Genomic DNA, 24,314 nt, shown 5'->3' with positions numbered 1-24,314 from the left:
TCAAAAAAAAAAAAAAGAAAAAAAAATATATATATATAATATTTATTGCAATGGCTATTATTCCTGCAAATGTCCTTTATACTGTGTGTCAGGCAATATTCTATGCCTTTTATATCTATTGACTCACTTAAATCTCATCACAATTCTAGGACGAAGACACTGTTGTACTCATTTAAATATGACAAAACAGGCACAGACAGGTTAAGGGACTCACCCAAAGTACCCTCCAGGGAGTGGCAGGGCAGAGCGCCTGCCTGTGCTCCAGCTGCCGCACTCGGCTGCCTCTGGGGCTCGACTGACTCAGCTTAGACTGCACATTGGATCCACTCATGAGTTAGGAGCTCAGCCAACTCAGTACTAGTGTTTGTGTGTATGTTCGTAATGAAAATAGAATAGGCTGGGCATGGTGGCTCACATCTGTAATCCCAGCACTTTGGGAGGTCGACGTGGGTGGATCACCTGAGGTCAGGAGTTTGAGACCAGACTGGCCAACATGGTGAAACCCCGTCTCTACTAAAAATACAAAAAAAAAAAAAAAAAAATTAGCTGGGTTTGGTGGCAGGCACCTGTAATCGCAGCTAGTTGGGAGGCTGAGGCAGGAGAATTGCTTGTACCCAAGAGGTAGAGGTTGCACTGAGCCAAGATCACCGTAGTACTCCAGTCTGGATGACACAGTGAGACTCTGTCTCAAAAAAAAAGAAAATACAATATATAGACCAGGCATGGTGGCTTACACCTGTAATCCCAGCATTTTGGGAGGCTAAGACAGGAGAATCGTTTGAGGCCTGAAGTTCAAGACCAGCCTAGGCACCATAGTGAGACCCTTGTCTCTAAAAATGCCATACTACGTCACACATATTGAGAGTGGTGAGGCTCTAGTGCATGGATGCTGGGTTATATAATTTTTTTGCTGTGATTTCCTGTTCACTAAGTTTGAAACTGGCTTGATGCCATTCCCAGTGTGTGTCTGCTTCCATCCCCAGCACCTACAAAACTAGCCATGGGGGACTCTGGTCCATCTCAGGCGATGGCACAGAGCCCTTTGAGTCTCACAACCACAGCCCTGGGATCCATCCCTTCCACAGACGTTCACTCAGCACTCCCCCACGCCAGCTCTATGCTGGGCTTGGAGGGTACCATAGCAAACAAGGCAGCAAAGATGCTCGTGGGACTGGGTTCTTGGGGAGACTGCAGGAAACAGAACACCTTAGCAAATTACACTGTAAGCAAGGCCCATGGTGACGAGGTGGGGAACAAAGCAAGGAGGAGCGACGAGTGTGGCAGGTGCTTAGGTTTTTAACAGAAAGGTAAAGGGAGATGTTACTGGAAGGTGACACTGGAGTAAACCTGGAGGAGGGGAGAGGGAGCCGTGTGGACAGGTGGATGAAGAGCATTCCAGGCAGAGGGAATGGCCAGTGCAGAGGTCCTGAGGCAGAGCCATGTTCCGTGGGTTGGAGACCCCATGTGAGTCCTAGTTTGGCCACTAAGCAGTTCTAGAACCTTTGGTACATGGCTCCTCTCCTCTCGGCGCTCCAGTTTCCCCCTTGGAAATCCTCAGCTTACAGGACTGTTGTGGGCTCGGTGAGCTGCGAATATTAAGCAGGCGGTGCCCAGCCTGACACTTGATGGAAAGAGCCCGTGAAGTCAGCCAGCAGGAGGGTCTCTCAGTCTGCCATCCTGTCACCCCCGAGTCAGCCCTGTGGAGGTGACCCACCCAGAGGTTCACACTCACAAGCAGGCCACACACAGACACAGCTCTGGGCTCAGCCTTCTGCAGAACCACTGTCAGGCCCTCAGACCTGAGGACCCAGGCATCTGGAGTTGGAGGGAGGGGCAATGGTTGGCATGATTTACCTTGCTCCTTCCTAAGGCCCTTCCAGTCATGGAGGATGAGCAGAGGATCCCACAGCCCGAAAATAGTAATAACAAAATAAATAAAATAGTCAACACTTGTGGCACGTAGTAGTGCCAGGCACTGTACTGAGTGCTTTATGTGCGTTGACCCATCAGATCCCCCCAGTGGCTTCCATTATTATCCCCATGCTACAGATGAGGGCATTGGGGCCCGAGAGTTCATCACTTAGCAGCAGAGCCCGGATGTCGACCTGGGCTGCCTGGCTTCCAGGCACATACCCTTAACCACTGCAGCATAGCGCCTGGTGGGTTGACTTTGAATTCTAGCTGTGGAAACAGACCACCCTGGGTTCAGTCCCGCTCTGCCACTCGCTAACCGTGTGACCTTGGGCTTACGGCTTTAGTTCTGATACCTCAGTTTCTTCATCTGTAAAATAGGCTTTCTGGGCTGAATGCTGTGGCTCACACCTAATCTCAAGCACTTTGGGGTTTGCCAACATGAGACAGGTGGGTCACTTGAGGTCAGGCATTCTAGAGCAGCTTGGGCAACGTGGTGAAACCCTGTCTCTATTAAAAGTAGAAAAATTAGCCAGGCATGATGGTGCATGCCTATAATCCCAGCTACTCAGGAAGCTGAGGCAAGAGAATGGCTTGAACCCGGGAGGCGGAGGTTGCTGTAATCACTCCACTGCACTCCAGCCTAGGCAACAGAATGAGACCTTGTCTCCCTACCCCCCCTACAAAAAAGCTTCATGCTATTACCTGTCTCCAAGAAAGGCAGAAGGACTCTCCTGGTCTGACACACAAGAAGCAGCAGCACACAGCTCCAGGGCAGGAAGCGTCTGATTATGGTCGGCACCACTGTTGTGGCTGACGTTCTTTCCGGGGAGGTCAGTGGCTCATGCTGGGAAGCATGGGTTGAGTTCATGGATAGAGTTCTGTCTTTCTTGTATCCACAGTTCTGTCTCTCTCATGTCCACACACACACGCCTTGGGCTCCTGTAAACCAGGGCATGGGGGCCAAAGCAAGAGGTCTGGGCTGCCTTCCAAGCCAGCCAGCCAGCCTGCCCCAGATGGCTGCCCCCAGCCGCCAAGCAGACAGTCTCGAGTGGGCCCACATCTCCCAGCAGATGGGATATGAGCATTGGCAGCGCCAGGCTCCCCACTGAGGCAGGAACAGACTTGGAGCTGGGCTTTGGCACCACTCGCCCAAACCCCAGAGGGCCTGGACAGGATGAGCACCAGGCCATGGCTGCCCTGTCTCACCCAGGACACTGGGGAGGGAGTGGGGACAGCAAACAGCCAGGAACTGTCTGGCCCCCACAACCCAGTGGTTCCCATTGGCCTAGCACATGTGAGTTTCTGACAGGCTTTAATTCTGATAGTTAGAGATTTGGATTTTTATTTTATTCGTTTTTCTTTTTTATTTAAAAAGTCCCAAATGCTTATTGTTAAGAACTTAACACATAAGTATGCAAAGTAGAAAAAGGAAAGTTTCATTAAGTGAAAAAAGCAAGTGTGACCCCATTTTTGTTCAGTAGGTACATCTGATTGTGTATGTGGTGTCTGTGTGTGTTTGCTTATTTATTTTTGAGACAGGGTCTTGCTCTGTTGCCCAGGCTGGAGTGCAGTGGTGCAGTCATAGCTCACTGTAGTCTCAAATTCCTGGACTCAAGCCATCGTACTGCCTCAGCCTCCCAAGTAGTTGAGACCACAAGCATGCACCACCATGCCTAGCTATTAATTTTGTTTTATTTTTAGAGACAGAATCTCACTATGTTGCCCAGGCTGGTCTTGAACTCCTGGACTCAAGTGTTCCTCCTCCTTTGGCCTCCTAAAATGCTGGGGTTACAGGCATGAGCCACTGTACCTGGCCATGTGTAAGTTTAAATGAACAGTCTCCGAAGCATATTGTTAAGAGGGGGAAAAGCAAAAAATTTAACTTCCTGCTTAAGGTTAAAAAATTAAAACTTGGCTGGGTACAGTGGCTCACATCTGTAATCCCAGCACTTTGGGAAGCCGAGATAGGAAGATTGCTTGAACCCAGGAGTTTGAGACCAGCCTGGACAACATAGCGAGACCCCATCTCTATTAAAAATAAATTAATTGCCAGGCGCGGTGGCTCATGCCTGTAATCCCAGCACTTTGGGAGGCCTAGGCAGGTGGATCACCTGAGGACAGGAGTTAGAAACCAGCCTGGTCAACATGGCAAAAGCCCATCTCTACTAAAAATAAAAAAATTAGCCCGGCTACCCTGGAGGCTGAGGCAGGAGGATCGCTTGAACCCAGGAGGCAGAGGTTGCAATGAGCCAAGATAACACCATTGCACTCCAGCCTGGGCAACAAGAGCAAAACTCCATCTCCAAAAACAAAAACAAAATAATAAAAAAATAAAATTTGTGGCTTTATACATACACGTTTAACACTGTCTGCACATAATAATGGTTGACACACATTGAGCTCTCACTCCATGCCCAAGATACAGTGCTAACCATTGTGCACGGATCTTCCTGAATCCTTTCAATGCCTTGACACAAGCATTTTTATCCCCATTTTATCAGTGAGGAAATAGGGAAATTAAGTGACTTGCCCAGAGTCACATAGCTAGGGAGGGGCTAGAGCTAGAATTCAAACTCAGGCAGACCACCTCCTAAGTAACCTCCTAGGGAATGTACTTGAAGAGTATACCCGCCTCCAGCACAGAGTCAAGTGGGGAGTACGTCTGAGTTGGGAGTAAGTGGGAATAACCTGTACCAGCTGGAACCTCCTTGCTCATGTGGTACTGTGTGCCTTTCACAGCTCATTTCATTTGTTGCCCTGGACAAGCTGATGCCAGATGTTTTTGGGCTCTGAGTAGAGGAGGGCTGTGATCTGACTCAGGTAGCTGCAGAAAGAATGGACTGGGGTCCAGGCGCAGTGGCTCATGCCTGTAATCCCAGCACTTTGGGGCGCCGAGGTGGGCAGATCTTGAGGTCAGGAGATCAAGACCATCCTGGCCATGGTGAACCCCTGTCTCTACTAAAAAAAAAAAAAAAAAAATTAACTAGGCATGGTGGTACACACCTGTAGTCCCATCTACTCAGGAGGCTGAGGCAGGGGAATCTCTGGAATCCGGGAGATGGAGGTTGCAGTGAGCTGAGATCGTGCCACTGCACTCCAGCCTGACGAAAAGAGCAAGACTCTGTCTCAAAAAAAAAAGAATGGACTAGGGACAGGACAGGGACAGGGAGACTCAGAGACGGCTGCTGTCCAGGTAGAAGGTGATGGTGGGGGTGACCAGGCGGAGAGTGAGGTAGCCACTCATGACCTGCCATTGTCCCACTTACTGTCCCCAGTGCAGAAGGAAAAGCTGGGAGCCTTTCAAGTAGTGCATGCTGGTGAGGTGGTCAGAGCCAAAATGTGACTCCAATGTGGAAGAATGAAGATTTCTGGTCTGTGCTGTCCCTTGTTCCAGCAGAGGGCACTGTGGGACAGTGTCAATAGGATACAAAGACATTGATCCTGTTGGTGCCTTAACTGAAACTGCAACCCCAGGGCCACCCAGATTGACAGGGCAGAGCCCCTGACATCATTACTTTTCATGATCAGTTTCAAGACAACTGTGCTTACGATAAGACAGATTTGTTTGTTTGTTAATTACCGGGGCCAGAAGTGGGATCATTTTATTCCTTCCATACATGTCTCTTGCCCAGGTGCTATGTGGCGAGGGTGGGCTGTGTGCTTAGAGCCGAAGTCATGACATGTTATTTTTGCCACCTCCTGTGTTTGTTGACTTAGGCGAGCAGATTTTTGCAATTAATATTTATCCTCCTTAGTCTTGATGTTGTTTTGAGACAGTCTCATTTGGTCACCCAGGCTGGAGCGCAGTGGCGCGATCTTGACTCACTGTTACCTCTGCCTCCCCAGTTCAAGTGATTTTCCAGCTTCAGCCTCCCGAGTAGCTGGGATTACAGGCATGAACCACCATGCTAGCTAATTTTTCTATTTTAGTAGAGACGGGGTTTTATGTTGGCCAGGCTGGTCTCAAACTCCTGACCTCAGGTGATCCACCCGCCTCAACCTCCCAAAGTGCTGTGATTACAGGCATCAGCCACTGTACCTGGCCTCCTCCTTAGTGGTTAAACCACAGCCCCAAGTGTACTTTGGGTGCTTGTAACAAGCCCTCTGGGGAGGAATTTTTCGTTGTGCATTCTTGGTGTGGCACTGGTCCAGTGCATGGCATGACCTGGTGGCCAGCAGCATGCCGTGGCTATAAGCATGAGCTGGTGTTAGGATGTGGAGCAACAGGGGCTCGTAGACAGGGCTGGTGGGGTGTGAATTGGTACAACCACTTGGAAAACTATTTGGTAGTTAAGTAAAATTGAAGATTAGCATGCCTGGTGATTTAGCAGTTTCTGTCCTAGGTATAAACCCAAAAGAAAAATGTGTTCATGTGCTCAGAGGTGCTTCTGTGAGGGTTCCTAACAGCACTATTCAGTTGGCAAATACTGGAAGCAGTTGTGGTGCTCATCAACAGCGAAAAGGATTAAACCTACCATAAGAAAACGTCAGCCTCTCGCAACAGCACAGTTGCATCTCACATGTGTAGCATTCAGAGAAAGAAGCCAGATAACAAAAGAATACACTGCCTGGCCGGGCGCAGTGGCTTACACCTGTAATCTCGGCACTTCGGGAGCCCAGGCAGGAGGATCACTTGAGCCCAGGAGTTGCAGACCAGCCTGGCCAATGTAGTGGGACTCTGTCTCTACAAAAAATTTACAAAATTAGCCAGGCATATGGTGGCACGTGCCTATAGTCCCAGCTACTCAGGAGGCTGAGGCAGGGGGATCTCTTACGCCCAGGAGGTTGAGGCTGCAGTGAACCGTGATTGTGTCACTCCATTCCAGCCTGGGCAACAGAGTGAGACCCTGTCTTCAAAAAAAAAAAAAGTACACACTGCCTGAAGCTCAAAACCAGAGAGAAATAAATGCTAAATGATGGTGTTGAAAGTCAGGATAGAGTTACCTTTGGGGAAAAGGTAGTGGGTACAAAAGGGCTGTGGGTGCTGGAAATACATTTCTTGATTGGGTTGGTGATTACCCAGGTATTCACTTTGTGATAAATTCTTTGCCCTCATATCTATGTTATATATATATTTTTTAATTTTTATTATTATTATTTTTTTTAATGGAGACAGGGATTCACCATGTTGGCCAGGATGGTCTTGAACTCCTGACCTCAGGTGATCCACCTGCCTCAGCCTCCCAAAGTGCTGGGATTACAGACATGAGCCACCACGCCCAGCTACTTTTTTTAAATTTTAAGACAGAGTCTCGTTCTGTCACCAGGCTGGAGTGTAGTGGCGTGATCTCAGCTCACTGCAACCTCTGCCTACCAGGTTCAAGCAGTTCTCCTGCCTCAGCCTCCCAAGTAGCTGGGACTACAGGCACACACCACCATGCCCAGCTAATTATTGTATTTTTAGTAGAGACGGGGTTTCACCTTGTTGGCCAAGATGATCTTGATCTCTTGACCTCATGATTCGCCCACCTCAGCCTCCCAAAGTGCTGGGATTACAGGTGCAAGCCACTGTGCCTGGCCTATATACTTTATGTATTTGGATTATACCTTACCATACACATACCAAAAAACAAAACAAAACCTCAGAACAAACCATGAGCTTTGGAGAAATCAGGACTGGGTTGGGATCCTGGTTGCCATTTTGTCAGCTGTGGTGACCTTGGATAGGGCACATAACCTCTTGCAATTTCAGTTTCCTCCTCTGTAAAACAGAGATAAAACCTCCCTTGAACAGACCTTTACATACAGTTAGATAATTACTACATTACCTGGAGCACAGTGCAGTGAACTGCACCTTCTTAAATGTGACTTGTTATTAAGGTATATCACTTAGACGTTTCTTTGGCTGCAAAGCAGTAGAAAACCTGACTAACATTTTGAGACAGAGTCTTGCTCTGTCACCCAGGCTGGAGTGCAATGGCACAATCTTGGCTCACTGAAACCTTCGCCTCCCAGGTTCAAATGATTCTCCTGTTGCAGCCTCTTGAGTAGCTGGGATTACAGACATGCACCACCAAGCCCGGCTAATTTTTGTGTTTTTAAGGGAGATGGAGTTTTGTTGGCCAGGCTGGTCTCAAACTCCTGGCCTCAAGCAGTCTGCCTGTCTTGGCCTCCCAAAGGGGGCGTTCCTTTTATTAGAGGAAAATCTGCCCCAGAAGTCCTCATTAAGCACAATTCTCCAACATCTTATTGCCTGAAATTGGTCACATGGTTGGCTATAGGAAAAACTTGGAAAGCAACATCGGGAATGGGAATGAGATGACTGTGGTTGGCTTTGACTAAAGGTTTTCATCCCTGACTACACACATCAGAAGCACCTGAGATGGTTTAAAAATATGCCATATGTACAGACATGCGTGTCTGGCCCCATCCCAGACCAATCAAGTTAGAATCACTGGTGGTGATTTCTTTCTTATTTATTTATTTTTTTGAGACTGAGTCTTGCTCTGCCGCCCAAGCTGGAGTGCAGTGGTACCATCTTGCCGCACTGTAACCTCTGCCTCCCGGGTTCAAGCAATTCCTCTGCCTCAGCCTCCTGAGTAGCTGGGGTTACAGGCATGTGCCACCCCACCAGTTAATTTTTATAGTTTATAGAGATAGGATTTCACCATGTTGACCAGGGTGGTCTTGAATCTTGACCTCAAGTGATCTGCCCACCTTGGCCTCCCAAAGTGCTGGGATTATAGGCATGAGCCACCATGCCTGGACTTTTTTTTTTTTTTTTTTTTAAATGAAATTGGTTGAAAACCAGTGCCACAGTTCAAGATCTAAGACAGTGCCAGTATTCAAGGCAGGCGGGTGTTTTACATGAGCATTTACGGTAATATGTATATAATACAATATTACTGTAATAATGACGAGAGCCCACGTCCTGGTGGGGCCTGTTTTATTCATTATACTTCCTACTGCCTTACATAATTCATCTCCCCCATTCAAATGTCAGCTCCACAAGGACAAGGATTTTTGTTCTTTGCAGCTAGAATAGGACTCAGTGCCTCATAGGTAGTGCTCAGTCAGTATGTGTTGAACAAATGAAGGCAGTTCACATTATTGTCTCATCTAATCCACCCAACACTCCTTCAAGGTTATGATACCATCCTGTGCCCATTTCACAGAAGAGCAAGCTGAGGCTCAGAGATACGAAGTCACTTGGTCAAGACCACACAGCCAGGAGGCAGCAGGTTCAAGTACTGGCTCAGACCTAGGGCTTTCTGACCTTAGAGCACAAACTTCCAGTCATCACATGTGTCTCTTTCAAACAAGATACCTCTCATATGCTCTAATCCCTTTCTAGGTCCTGAGAGCCCCCTAACTTTCCCTTCTATCCCCTGAGTAGCTCATCACCCTGCGGGGCTCCATCCTGGAAGATGCCACACCCACAGCCACCAAGCATGGGACTGGGCGAGGTCTGCCCTTGAAGGATGCCTTGGAGTATGTCATCCCCGAGCTCAACATTCACTGCCTGCGGCTGGCCCTCAACACCCCCAAGGTGACGGAGCAACTGCTGAAGCTCGATGAGCAAGGGGTGAGCCAGAGGCTGGAGATGGGAGGGCTGCTGGGAAAGTAGCTGGCAACCCCACTCCTGGTACCATTTTCTTTTTTCTTTGCAAGTAACAGTAACCTGCTTAAGCTGATTTCAGCAAAAGCAGGGATTCAAATCAAATTCTAGTGGTGCTAAGAGCAGGAATGTAACTGGGTCTTCTATAGGAAGGAGATTGTCTGGGGGTGAGATAGCTGCTAGGTCCGCATGTGTGCATGCATATATCTGTCTGTGGTGGGGGGTTAGTGTGTGTCTTTCCTCCCCACTCCTCATGCTGGCTCCCTCGGCTTCTCTCACCTCTCCCACAGCTCCCAGTCTGTTAGAATTACAGCCGCACACAGACCCCAGCAAGCTGACTCTGGTCACAGGAGAGCCATTGATTGGGCTATGCATAGGTCAGCTGTCTGTCTGTGGCCCAGTCACCCATGACCAGGGGAATCTGGGATACCTAAAGCAAACATGGTTATTGGGAACCCATTCCCTAAAAAAGATACTGAGTATAAGCCTTGAGCCCTCCAGATTTTGCTTTTGCAGAATCTCAGCTCGTCCCAGTCCACCTACTGTGGGAAGCTGGCCAAGGCAACAGTCTCTTTCATGCAAGCATGCCATCACCAGCCATTCTCCACCCGCCATAGTGAGAAGAGGTGGCCTGGACACCTCATTGTGCTTCTCTGGAGTAGAAGGGAGGGGGAGGGACAACTGGGACATGCCGCCATGCCCCAACACTGTTTTCCTTCCTGTCTGGCTGTGGCTCTGGGTTCCCCAGTGGTCCCAGCAGCTTCCAGGGCTGAAGGCCTCAGAAATACCCCTTGCTCCCTTCCTCTGCCGTCTCTGCCTGGCCTGCCTCCACAAAGATGCTCTTGCCTCTGCAGCTCTGCCGGAAGCACAAGGTGGGCATCCTCTATTGCAAGGCCGGCCAGAGCTCCGAGGAGGAGATGTACAACAACGAGGAGGCTGGCCCCGCCTTCGAGGAGTTCCTCTCCCTCATCGGCGAGAAGGTCTGCCTGAAGGGCTTCACCAAGTACGCTGCCCAGCTGGATGTCAAGAGTAAGTGGGGGCCAGTTAGGTTACAGTGAGCCACCGCCACACGCCTACTCAACAGGCAAAGCTTAAAAGGCCTGGGGATGCCAAGGTGGGGATGTGGGGCAGTGGGAGCTCTCAGACTTCACTTGTAGGAACATGAATAAGTACAGCCACTTTGTTTTTTCAGATTTTTTTTTTTTTGGTTTTGGGGTTCTTTTTTTTGAGACAGAGTCTCACTCTGTGGCCTAGGCTGGAGTGCAGTGGCATCATCCCAGCTCACTGCAACCTCCACCTCCCAGGTTCAAGCGATTCTCTTGCCTCAGTCCCCCGAGTAGCTGTGACTACAGGTGTGTACCATCACACTGGGCTCCAATTTTTGTATTTTTAGTAGAAATGGGGTTTCACGATCTTGGCCACGCTGGTCTTGAACCCCTGACCTCAAGTGATCCACCCACCTCCGCCTCCCAGAGTGCTGGGATTACAGGTGTGAGCCACCGCGCCTGGCCATGTGCAGCCACTTTGGAAAACAGTACAGCATGTTCAAGTCCAGTTTGAAGAGACCCTGCTGTGTGACTCAGCTCCTGCACGCCTAGACGTGCACTGTCTAATGGGCAGCGGGAGAGGGCTGAATATCCCTAACCGCTGGCACCTCCATGCACCCAGTGAACACTGGCAGAGTTGTGGTGTGTTCACCTAGTGGAAATGAATTGGCACGGGTGGACATCAGCGTGAAAGAGAGCCACATGCTTCGTGCTGTGCACAGACAGCAAGCCTCAGAAGGGCGGGACCTGAATGATGCCTTTTACTTTTTTGAGACCAGGTCTCACTCTGCTGCCCAGGCTGGAGTGCATGGCACAATCTCGGCTCACTGCAACCTCTGCCTCCCAGGTTCAAACGATTCTCCTGCCTCAGCCTCCCGAGTAGCTGGGATTACAGGCACCCGCCACCATGCCCAGCTAATTTTTGTATTTTTAGTAGAGACGGGGTTTCACCGTGTTAGCCAGGCTGGTCTTGAACTCCTGACCTTATGATCCACCTTTCTCAGCCTCCCAAAGTGCTGGAATTACAGGCATGAGCCACCGTGCCGGCCTATACTAATTATTTTTTATAGAGACAAGATCTCGCTATGTTACCCAGACTGGTCTCAAACACAAGGCCTCAAAGGATCCTTGGCCTCCCAAAGTGCTGGAACTACACACATGAGCCACTATACCTGGCCTAACAATTAGTTTTAAAACTAATTGTTAAACTAAAACTAATCTCAAAAATTTTTAAAAACCAGTAGGCCCAGCAGGGTGACTCACAGCTGTAATCCCAACACTTTGGGAGGCCAAGGCAAGAGGACTGCTTGAGACCAGGCGTTCAAGACCAGCCTGGGCAATAAAGCAAGACCCTGTCTCTGAAAAAAAAAACAAAAACCCCAGCAATATATTGTTTGGGGATATGCTCTTATACAGTGGAACTTGGAGGAAAAACAGAGCCAAGCATGGTGGCTCATACCTGTAATCCAGCACTTTGGGAGGCTGAGGCAGGAGGATTGCTTGAGCCTGGGAGTTTGAGGCTGCAGTGAGCTATGATCATGCCACTATACTCCAGCCTGGGTGACAGAGTAAGACCCCATCTCAAAAATAAATAAATAGGCCAGACTTGATGGCTCACGCCTGTAATCCCAGCACTTTGGGAGGCCGAGGTGGGTGGATCATGAGGTCAGGAGTTTGAGACCAGCCTAGCCAATATGGTGAAACTCCATCTCTACTAAAAAATACAAAAATTAGCCGGGGGTGGTGGCATGAGGCTGTAGTCCCAGCTGCTCAGGAGGCTGAGGCAGGAGAATTGCTTGAACCCGGGAGGCAGAGGTTGCAATGAGCTGAGATTGCACCACTGCACTGCAGCCTGGTGACAGAGCGAGACTTCGTCTCAAAATCAAAATAAAATAAGCCAGGCTCAGTGGCTCATGCCTGTAATCCCAACACTTTGGGAGACTGAGGCGGGCAGATCACCTGAGATCAGGAGTTCAAGACCAGCCTGGCTAACATGGTAAAACCACTTCTCTGCTAAAGATATGAAAACAATTAGCTGGGCATGGTGTGGTTCATGCCTGTAATCCCAGCTGCTTGGGAGGCTGAGGCAGGAGAATCTCTTGAACCTGGGAGGCAGAGGTTGCAGTGAGCCGAGACTGCACTATTGCACTCCAGCCTGGGCAACAGAATGAGACTCCATCTCAATGAATAAATGAATGAATGAATGAATAGGAAAAATAAGGGAACACTAGAGACAATACGCAGGATAGTGTTGGCTGTCCAGGGAGAGGTGCGTGTGTCTGGGGAATGGTGCTCACATTAGAGTGTGGGTGATGATCTCTTTCTTAAGGTGGTGGCACATAGGGCGTGCTCATTGCAGCAGTCTCTGTGCATATCATGTGTATGTGTACATAAATATATATGATATATGGGGCTAGGCACGGTGGCTTATACCCATAATCCCTACATTTTGGGAGGCTGAGGTGAGTGGATCATCTGAGGTCAGGAGTTTGACCAGCCTCACCAACGTGGTGAAACCCCATCTCTACTAAAAATACAAAAATTATCCAGGTGTGGTGGCGGGCACCTGTAATCCCAGCTATTTGGAAGGCTGAAGCAGGAGAATCACTTGAACCCAGGAGACAGAGGTTGCAGTGAGCCCACATTGGGCCAATTCTCTCCAGCCTGGGTGACAGAACGAAACTGCATCTCAGAAAAAAAAGAACAGCTCTGGAGCCCGGCAGACTGAGTCCTGGTCCAGACTCTACCACTCATTGCCGCGTGGACTTGGGAAGTTACTCCCTTTCCATGCCTCGGTTTCCCACTCTGAAACATGGACTTAATAAGCAGGTTTGCCTCATCCTGGTCATAACCCTTCCTCCTATTAGAGAGAACCCATATCCTGATTCTCAGTGATAACCATTTCTTTGCTTTTCTTCATAGTTTTCCTATTTACGTACGCATCCCTGATGGGAGTAATTTGAACTGCTTTGCACGTCACATGAATGGGATCACACAGTGTGTGCTGCTTTGTGTCAGCATCTTTCACTCAACACAATATTTAGAGGATTCCCCTGTGCTGCAGCCACAACTCATTCCTTTTCCTGGCTGTATATTTTTCCACTGTGTGAATTTGCCAGTGTGTTCACCCATTCTCTTGACTGACACTTGAAGATTCTTGTACGCACATCCCAGGACACATGTACATGATTTCTCTGGGCCGTGCTTCTGGGAGAGGAAGTGCTAGGTGATGAGTGAAGCCTATCTTGAGGTTTAAGAGAGATTGCTAAAAAGTTTTCCAAAGCACTTGTACCAGTTTACACACCTAACCATCCGCCTCAAGAGTTCCAGTTGCTCCACAACCTCACCAACCCTTGATGCTGTCAGATTTTTTAATATTTACCAATCTGGTGGGTACACAGTGGTGAGGTTTCCTTGTTATCTAAATGTATTTCATTTTTGTGAGTGGACTGAAGTGAAAGCACCAAGTTAAAGACCAGCACAGATGGTACGTGGGATATGGCAGAAACCCAGAGGTTTTGGAAACGTGGTCCTAACTGGCGTTTCTGTTTCAGCCGACTCTACGGGAACGCACTCCCTCTACACGACATACCAGGACTACGAGATCATGTTCCACGTCTCCACCCTGCTCCCTTACACCCCCAACAACAGGCAGCAGGTCAGTGATTTTCTGCAAAGGCATGGCTGCTGGATATTGGCTGCCCACCCGCCAGCATCGGCCTCTCCCAATATCATCCTGTGGAGCAGATGGAGGCCCTCAGCCTTGGAGACCATCTTTACTGGTCATTTTACCTGGGGGTTAGAGACCAGGCCAGGTGTGGTTCCATGTCAGTTTGGCCCCAATCTTTCCTGTTGCTCCTCGGGCATCCTGTCTGGCTCCAGCTACCCCGACTCCCCTCCAGGGCCCCTTGAGTCGTCACTGGTCATATGAAGAAGAGTGAATCAGTCAACATCATTTTGACTTCAAGTAACAGAAACTCACACCAAACTGGCTTAAGTAGAAAAAGATAGTTACTGGATTATATAACTCTATGATTCTGGAGAGGGCTGGCTTCAGGTCTGGTTGGATCCAGGGACTCTAACAATATTAGGAATCCTCCCCATTTCTCACCTCCACTTTTCTTTGCAGCAACTTTATTCACAGGTGCAGGGCAAAGACGCCTCCCAGCAGCCCCAGGGTCACCTCCCACCACTTAGCCACCCCAGCGGAAAGAGCACTGTTTCTTCCAGTTGTCCCAGAAGTGTTTCAGAGCTGAGTCTCATTGGACCATTCATTCACATGCCAGTCCCTGGGCCAGTCTTGGGACCTGGGGTGGGGGTGGAATGGGCAGACTGGTCACACCTGAGACTCACGCCCACCCCTAGAGAGGGTGAGTGGCGCCAGCTCAACTCGAAACATGGACGGAGGTTGGGGAGGTGCTTTCCCAAACTGGGTGGGTGTGAAGGAGGAAGGGATACCAGGTGGGCGAACCATTAAACACCCACTGCCAAGAGGCTGCAGCTGTGACCCGGCCCCTCTCTTGGACCCACCTTGTAGGCTGGGCCCAGGGAACAGTTCTTCCAGTTCCTAATGAACGGAAGCCCCAGAGTGTTGACAATTTAGGAAGTAAGTGTACATATTTTCCCAGTTGGCACAAGTAACACTATAGGCCAAAAATGATCAAATATTGATTTCCTAAGGTTCATCTAAAAGCATGCTATTAAGAGATTTGGTCTAGGCTAGGCTTAGTGGCTCACAACTGTAATCCCAGCACTTTGGGAGGCCAAGGCAGGTGGATCACCTGAGGTCAGGAGTTTAAGACCAGCCTGGTCAATATAGTGAAACCCCATCTCTACTAAAAATACAAAAATTAGCCAGGCATGGTGGCGGGCACCTGTAGTCCCAGCTACTCAGGAGGCTGAGGCAGGAGAACCACTTGAACCTGGGAGGTGGAGGTTGCAGTGAGCTGAGATCCACTGCACTCCAGCCTGGGTGAGAGAGAGAGATTCTGTCTCAAAAAAAAAAAAAAGTGGGTTAGAATCCAGGCTCTTTCCCTTCATTGCTGCATGACTTAGGGAAAATCACTTAACCTCCTCTGTGAGCCTAAGTTTCCTCATCTGTAAAATGGGGCGCAATGAGTTAACACCTCTCAGGGTTAAGATATTAATTAAGATGATAAATAGAAGATATGGCTGTGCAGTATCTAGTACAGGACCAGCCACAGTCAATAGGTACTTTAGCAATTTGATATAATGCCACTTAAACACACATAAAGAACTAACCATTCAGTACTAGGAGCTGAGCTACAAAGCATGTCTGGAGTTCACACTGTGAGCCACATCACTTTGAACTCCATGGGACTCCTGTCTGTGGATCTCCTGTGTTGGCAGATTCCTTGACAGTTAAACGACTACTAGAACTGTGCAAATAAGAGCAATGTAATCTCAGCAAATAAGCCAAATACCATGAATACAGTGTCACCTGTTAAGATAACAGAGTCTTCCTCGGAGACTGATCAGCAGGGAAGAGAAGGCGTATTAGTCTGTTTTCATGTTGCTAATGAAGACCTACCAGAGAATGGGTAGTTTATAAAGAAAAAGAAGTTTAATGGACTCACAGTTCCAAATGGCTGGGAAGGCCTCACAGTCATAATGGAAGGCAAAGGAGGAGCAAAATCATGTCTTACATGGCGGCAGGCAAGAAAGCTTGTGCAGGGGGACTGCCCTTTATAAAACCACCAGGTCTCATGAGACTTATTTGCTATCACGAGAACAGCATGGAAAAGACCCGCCCCCATGATTACATTAGCTCCCACTGGGTCCCTCCCACAACACATGGGAATTATGGGAGCTACAATTCAAGATGAATTGTAGGGTAGCGACACAGCCAACCATATCAGAGGGTGAGGGTCCCATAGGACACTCTGAAGCTGCAGCCGTCCTGACCTCAGTCAGCATCCAGGGAAGGGGTGGTGACTAGAACTGGCCCTGCCAGTGACCTGGGCTCTGAGTTGGCCATTGCCCATGAGTGTGGCTTTGAGCAAGTTGAAGGCCACCAGCCTGTGCTCTCTAGATCTTATTTATTGAGCGCCTGCTGTATGCCAGGCACTGCTAGGTACTGAGAATACAGTGCGGGGCAGTGAACAAAATCCCTGATCTCACGGAGCTGCCACTTCAGTGGGAAGAGACAAGAAACAAAAGGAAGGAGCGAAAGCCATCTATGCTGAGTGTCACTAAGTGTTAAGTAATGGAGACAGAAAAGTAAAGATCAGGAAGTGTTGTGGTGGGGTGGATCTTGGATAACAGTCAGCAAAGGCCTTCTTGGGAGGGTGACATATCTGCAAGACCAGAGGAGGTGAGGAAGGAAGCCGTGTGGGGCCCCGGGAGGAGGGAACAGCGGTGCAGAGGCCTCGAGGAAGTGTTTCTGGCATGGTTGAGGAGCAGCAGGAGATGGGTGTGGCTGCAGCAGGTGAACAGGGGCTGTGGGGAATGTCAGAGAAGTGACAGGGGCCTGCCGGGCCATGGCAAGGCCTTCATCCTTTATCCTGAATGAGAGGGAACCACGGGAAGGTTCGTCCCCTGACTCAGGTGTTCCTTTGGCTGCGCGTGAGCAGGGAGTGGGAATAGGGGTGATTGAGGAGCTGTGGCAGTGGTCCAGGCAGGACCCCTCAGGCCGACCTGTGACACTTCCCTGTCCCCCTCTGTTGCCCTTTTCCCAGCTGCTGCGGAAGAGGCACATAGGAAACGACATTGTGACCATCATCTTCCAGGAGCCCGGTGCACTGCCATTCACCCCCAAGAACATCCGCTCACACTTCCAGCACGTCTTCATCATCATCCGAGCCCACAACCCCTGCACTGATAACGTCTGCTACAGGTAGGCCCCGCCACACACGGCCCCCAGCAGCGTGCAGAGAGAGGGGCAGGCGCTGGCCCAAGTGGGTCCAAGTGCAGGGCCACCCCCCATCGTCTGTTGTGCTTCCAGAGGAGAGCTCCGCACACACATTCCCATACCATCTGAGAGAGTACTTTTTAGCCAGAAAGGGGCATGGCCCCCCAGTTTTGCTAAGGAAACCATGAGGGATCTGTATTTGCTTGGAATCTTTTGTTGTGAGTAACAGAAAACCCATCTCAATGTTGCTTAAGACAAAAAGCCAGTTGTGTACATTGGCTCTCAAAAATGGCACGTTTAGGCCTGGCCGGATCTGTCCCTCTCTCCTGGGGGTCACCTTTCCAGCAGCTCTGAGGCAGACATCCCACCAGTTGCAAATCCCCCAAAATGAGAGCTTTTCTGTCCCAGGAGTTGCATCAGAAGCTCCAGAATTGGGGCTCACTGGCCCAGTTGGAGTCGTGTGCCTATCCTACAGCCAAAATCACCAGCCAGTCCTGGGCACCAGGCTTCAAGGACCAAGAGGCACGAAAGTTGGGTGAAGCAGGGACTGCCTGTGGAAGTGGGCCCCACTTGGGAGGTAGAATTGAGGGGGGTTTTGTTGTTTTGAGGGTTTTTTTTTTTAGAGACAAGGTCTCACTCTGTCGCCCATGCTGGAGTGCAGTGGTGTGATCATAGCTCACTGCAGCCTTGACCTGGGCTAAAATGATCCTCCTGCCTCAGCCTCCTGAGTAGCTGGAACTACAGGTGTATACTCCAGTGCCTGGCTAATTTAAAGGAAAAAAATTTAGTAGAGGTGGGGTCTCTCTATTTTACCCAGGCTGGTCTTGAACCCTGGGCCTCAAGTGATCTTCCAGCCTCAGCCTCCCAAAGTGCTGGGATTATTAGTGTGAGCCACTGCACACAGCTGAGATCTTTTCATACCTGTACATAAAGTGCTTTTTGTTCTTTCTGATGCTCATATTCCGTTGGATGAATGCAGGGTCATCTCTTGTCCTCTATTGATGGATATTAGGGTTATTCTCTGATGCCTGCAGTGAACAGTCTGATTTATACTCTCATCGCACCTGGGTCCAAGCACACAGCTGTGTAAGAAATTCTAGAAATGGAGATGGTGGAGCAGAGTACACGTGTGTGTGCACCAGTAGTCATGGTGGAATTACCACAGGTCTACCAGCTGCCTCTCTCGGCTGGGTGAGGGAAGTGGGGGCATCCCAGTCTGCAGCATTGGCTGCAGAGCACCACTGTGCTGCACATGTTGTCTGCTGGCTACTGGGAACCAGTAGCTGCGTGGCAGGGCCTCCTTACAGCCATGTCCCTGGACCTGAGACCCCCCTCTCCCCTGCCTGTCTGTTCCCAGAGCGTGCAGCAGCAGCTACAGAGTGCCAGCACTTCGGGCACTGTTGGGGGCTGAGGACCCTTGGATGAGATGAGAGAGATTTACACACATGCACACACACATGCATGTGCACTCACATGCACGTGTGCACCCATGCACGTGCACACACGTGTGCATACATGCACCCACGCATACACATGCACATGCACACACAGGCAAACATGCACGTGCACATATACATGTACACACTAGATAAGGAGGCAGCCTTCTTATGGTGCATCAGAGGTGGGGGGTTGAGCTGACTGGGAGTGTTTTTTTCTCTTCTCTTCCAGCTGAGTTTGGCCAATGGGAAACACCGGAAGGGGGCGGGAAGCCTGGAAGAGAGAGGCTAGAATATTTATTTCTCTTCCCTTCCTCGCTGTGGGGCTGTGATGATAGTGTCAATGGTTGTTATCTTTGGTCCCTTACAGCTGCTGCTTCTGTTACGCCACCCCCCTCCCAGGGCCACAGTTCTCACCAGGGGAGGTCAGAGGTCCCTGCTCTGACCTCCCCTCTCTTACTGGGGTCATCACATCAGCCTGCAGCTGACCTCCCACCCTGCTGGGCTTGCCTCTACATGGTCTCCAGAGTGATTTCTTCTCTGACACACTAATCTTTCTTGTTTTTTATAATTTAATTTAAAATATTTTTATTATGCAATATTTTAAACATTCTGAAAAGTGCAGAAAATCACATAACAGACACCCATGTGCCCACCGCCAGCTTTAACAGATGTTAACATTTTGCTCTGTTTGCTTCGGCTCTCCCTTTTTCCTTCATTTTTAAAGAATGTTAGATACAACTGAAACTGCTCCTCAGCCATCCCCCTCCCTTGCTGTCCCTCCATCCCCACAGACCTGACCTTGCCTCTTCCCTGTGAAGGGAGCCTGGCCACTGCTCTCCAGCTTACCTTCTCCCGAAACTCCCAACTCCTGGTCCCCAACTCAGTGAATTTCTAATCATCTTTCAAGACTAAACTCAGGGCTGGGCACAGTGGCTCACACCGTAATCCCAGCACTTTGGGAGGCTGAAGCAGGAGGATACTTGAGCCTAGGAGTTCAACATTAGCCTGGGCAACATAGGAAAACCCTGTCTCTAAAAAAAATTTTTATAAATTAGCCGGGCGTGCTGGCATGCACCTGTAATCTCAGCTGAGGTGGGAGGATCACATGAGCCTAGGAGGTCGAGGCTAGAGTGAGCCCCCCACTGCACTCCAGCCTGGGTGACAGAGCAAGACTCTGTCTCAAGAAAAAAAAAAAAAAGACATGATGTGACTATTGCCACCTCTGACAGTAACCCCGGGTCATGTTGACCTTCATGTATCTGTCACAGCACAGAGCTTGGCACATAGTGGGCCCTGAAGCCATCTTTGATTGCTGGAAGACGCCTGGCCCAAATGTTGTAGGCACTGAAAAAATAACTGTTGAATAAATAATTCTGAGTGTTCCAGCAATGCTTATCGCCCTCCAGTGATCAGGTGACCACCAGGTCACCTCATCACCTGGTTGTGTCATGAGTGGTCATCTTTTCTGTTTCCAGTATGCCAGATCCAAACAGCCGCCCACATCATCCCTGTAGCCTGTGGACTCTCAAAACCCAGTCCCTCCTGCTGGGAAGTGAGGGACCAGCTGTTCTGATGGCTCAAAAACCTTCAGCTGTTCGCAATTTTATGATTCGTAAAATCATGAATCAGGAATATAGGAAAAACTGTAGCTATAAGCAGCTAAGTGCTGAATAAAGAAGTTGCAAAGCTCTTCACCTCTGTAAAGCGCAATCTGACTACCCCATTCAGTAGAGTGAGGGACAGGGGAGGTCATCTCATCCATCCCTCTGCCTGGGGTATGGCCCTGCCCACAGGATTTCCCACGGAAGAAAATCTGCCTGGTGTGTGTGGCCTTCTTTGAAGAATGTGTGTACTGGAAAATGTCTTTTTCTGTTAAACCTATGCCCACCACACCTTGGTAAAAACCTATTTCGTCTGTCCATGTTGAAACCATTACTTTAGTCAGCATTTAAGTACCTGTGCTGGGGAATCCACTAAGCCCAGGGCATCACCTGGCCACATGGCACTCCTGAGGTGTAAAGGGCCACTAGACAGTCCGCCAGAGATGGAGAGCGAGGGATCTGGCCAGATGGGCTGTGGTCACCCAGTAGCTCCCACACTGGTCTCCTGCACATGTTCTGTCCTCCAGTCCATTCTTCCTGAGGCAGCCACACTGGTCTCTGCCTATTGCCAATCTATTGTCCCTCTGTCAGCACCTGCCTCCATCGGGAACCCAGCAACAAGCAGATCTCCCTCAAGGATTTAACCAAAGGGAGTTGATGGAAAACCACACAGGCCACTGACAGAGGTGTGGGGAGGTTGCGGGAACCACGTGGGAAGGTGCTGCATCTGGGGCCTATCCAGGGCAGGAGCCTTCACCCACCCCGCCAAGGCTTAATGGGCCCAGAGGGAGATGGAAGGAGTTTCTGAAAGCTGGTGAGAGCTGTGGCCCTGGGAGACGGGTGACATAACAGGAGCAGCAGCTGTAAGGGACCAAAGATGACGGCCATCGACGCTATCATCACAGTCCTAAAGGGAGGAAGGGAAGAGAAATAAGTACTCCAGCCTCTCTCCTCCCACCTTCCCATCCCCTGCCGGTGCTTCCCATTGGCCAAACTCAGCTGGAACCCAAAGGGCACAGGAACCCAGGTAACACGGCTGGAGAGAAGGAAGATCTGTGGGGTGTGCCTGCCTGCGAAGGTACAGAGGAGGGAGTGAATTTTTGCCAAACTGTAATCTGATCTGCTATACAGCGTATGTGTATTTAAAACAAGAATACCTGAAGTTGGACAGTCCTTGGGGAATTACCCTTTGATGTCAGAGGATGTTCAAACATCTGCTTTATAGAATATGTGTATGTGCCCCGAGACCTCTTTTTTTGAGACGGAGTCTTGCTCTGTCACCCAGGCTGGAGTGCAGTGGCACCATATTGGCTAACTGAAATCTCCACCTCTTGGGTTTAAGCCATTCTCCTGTCTCAGCCTCCCAAGTAGTTGGAACTACAGGCACCCACCACCATGCCTGGCTAATTTTTGTATTTTTAGTAGAGATGGGGTTTCACCATTTTGGTCAAGCTGGTCTAGAACTCCTGACCTCAGGTGATCCACCTGCCTCAGCCTCCCAGAGTGTTGGGATTATAGGCATGAGCCGTCTCACCTGGCCCACATTTTATTAGATTTCTAATCTGGTTAGCCAGCAACTTACTAATTAGATGTGGACTTTCATTCTTCAGAAGGAAACCATTTTACCAGGTGTGGTGACTCACACCTCTAATCCCAACACTTTGGGAAGCCCAGGAGGTAGAATGGCTTGAGCCCAGGAGTTTGAGACCTCATCTCTACAAAAAATAAACATGGTGGTGAGAGCTTACAGTCTTAGCTACTTGGGAGGCTAAGGCAGAAGGATTGCTTGAGTCCAGGAGGTCAAAGCTGCAGTGTGCTATGATTATTATACTGCACTCCAGCCTGGGTGACAGAGTGAGACCTGTCTCCATTAAACAAAACAAACAAAAGAAAACTCTATTCCTATTTTTTGATCAAATATTTTCTTTCTAAAGTGTCTGAGTACATTTCTTCCCACTGTCTAAATAATCTCTCCCTCTACAGTATGGCTGTGACCCGATCCAAAGACGCTCCTCCTTTCGGCCCCCCCATCCCCAGCGGAACCACATTCCGCAAATCCGACGTCTTCAGAGACTTCTTGCTGGCCAAGGTGATTAACGCCGAGAACGCTGCGCACAAGTCTGACAAGTTCCACACCATGGCCACCAGGACCCGCCAGGAGTATCTCAAGGACCTTGCTGAAAACTGTGTCTCCAACACCCCCATTGACTCCACGGGCAAATTCAACCTCATCTCTCTGACCTCCAAGAAGAAGGAAAAGACAAAAGCACGGGCCGGCGCTGAGCAGCACAGCTCGGGGGCCATCGCCTGGAGGGTGGTGGCTCAGGACTACGCCCAGGGGGTGGAAATTGACTGCATTTTGGGAATTTCCAATGAGTTTGTGGTGCTCCTGGACTTACGCACCAAGGAGGTGGTGTTCAACTGCTACTGCGGGGATGTTATTGGCTGGACCCCAGACTCCTCCACACTCAAAATCTTCTATGGGCGAGGGGACCACATCTTCTTACAGGCGGCAGAGGGCTCTGTGGAGGACATAAGGGAGATTGTGCAGAGACTGAAGGTAAGGGAGAGAGCCCAGTGATGGGGCAGTGGTTGGTATGGTTTCAGTTTCAGGAACCACTGAAGTACTTCCCTAGCCCAGTCAGTTAGGCTAAGACATTCACTGGCCCCAAGAGAATCACAGTTGTCACAGACACACTAGACATCATGTGGATTCTGCAGCTAGGTTCTTCCTCTGGAAGGTTTGTGTCAGGGATCTGAGGCTCTTTATGCTATTACCTTGGAAGGACAAGAGACCTACTTATTAATCTTGGACATTGATAGAAAGTCTAAGTTTAGGTTAAAAATGTAAGCTGAGCACTGTGGCTCATGCCTGTAATCCCAGCACTTTACGAGGCTGAGGCACATGGATTGCTTGAGCCCAGGGATTCCAGACCAACCTGGGTAACCATAGTGAGACCCTATCTACAAAAGAAGAAAACAAACAAACAAACAAAAAACAAGAAAATTAGCAAAGTGTGGTGGTGCATGCCTGTGGTCCCAGCTACTCGAGAGGCTGAGATGGGAGGATTGTTTGAACCCAAGAGGTTGAGGCTGCAATGAGCTGAGATCACACCACTGCACTCCAGCCTGGGCAACAGAATGAGACCCTGTCTCAAAAAAAAAAAAAAAAAAAATGTGTAAGAGTACTTTCTAAAATAATTAAAATAGGATGAAAAATGTCCAAATCATTAAAGGACAGGGCAACAGTAAGAGGAGGAAAAAAATACAAGAAAGCACAAAGGAACACAAAATTATTTGGCAGGAATAAGTTCCTTGTTAGTAATCACAGCAAATGTGAATGGCTTAACTTGCCCTATTAAAAGACAAAGACTCACAGTCTAGGTAGAAATCTTCCCCTAAACTCCTCGTGGACAAACCAAGAGTGGCAGATTGGTGACACCTTAGTTGCTGTCTGCATGAAGCATTGTGCTGAGAAGTACTCAGGCCACATTTAAGCTCCACAAGAAAGAGCACTGTGGTCAGTGATTGCCTCTGCAGTGGGCTTAGCAGAATGGTGTGCCATGCATCCTAAATAGAGATAGCATATAAAACAGCAGTTCAGAGCACAAGCTCTAGTGTCAGAAGGCCTGGCTTCAAGTCCCAGCACTGCTGCTTACCAGCTGCATGACCTTGGGCCAAGTTATTTAGCTTCTTTGTGACTCAGTTTCTTCACCTGAAAAGCAGGAACAAGAATCATTTTGCATTGCTGGGTGCAGTGGCTTATGCCTGTAAACCCAACACTTTTGAGAGGCCAAAGAGGGAAGATTGCTTGAGTCCAGGAGTTTCAGACTAGCCTGGGCAACATAGTGAGACCCCATTTCTAAAAAAAAAAAATTTTTAATA

At 49.3% G+C, this 24,314-nt stretch overlaps 1 protein-coding gene across 8 annotated transcripts in view; it reads left to right on the top strand.

Annotated features, from left to right (window-relative positions):
* SIPA1L3 (signal induced proliferation associated 1 like 3) overlaps nt 1-24,314 on the top strand; it is a 223,865-nt gene that overhangs the window by 110,667 nt on the left and 88,884 nt on the right. For all 8 annotated transcript variants that reach the window (XM_064381377.1, XM_012436359.3, XM_012436349.3 and 5 more), the window contains 5 exons: nt 9,251-9,439; nt 10,327-10,501; nt 14,073-14,176; nt 17,217-17,374; nt 22,413-22,989. In XM_064381377.1, coding sequence (XP_064237447.1) covers nt 9,251-9,439; nt 10,327-10,501; nt 14,073-14,176; nt 17,217-17,374; nt 22,413-22,989 — 1,203 coding nt within the window. The remainder of the gene's footprint in view (nt 1-9,250; nt 9,440-10,326; nt 10,502-14,072; nt 14,177-17,216; nt 17,375-22,412; nt 22,990-24,314) is intronic.

The sequence above is a fragment of the Aotus nancymaae genome, unplaced genomic scaffold, assembly GCF_030222135.1.
Source record: "Aotus nancymaae isolate 86718 unplaced genomic scaffold, 86718_ANA_hifiasm-v0.15.2.pri h1tg000028l, whole genome shotgun sequence".
Taxonomy (NCBI): domain Eukaryota; kingdom Metazoa; phylum Chordata; class Mammalia; order Primates; family Aotidae; genus Aotus; species Aotus nancymaae.
This window is presented reverse-complemented; position numbering and strand designations above follow the sequence as displayed.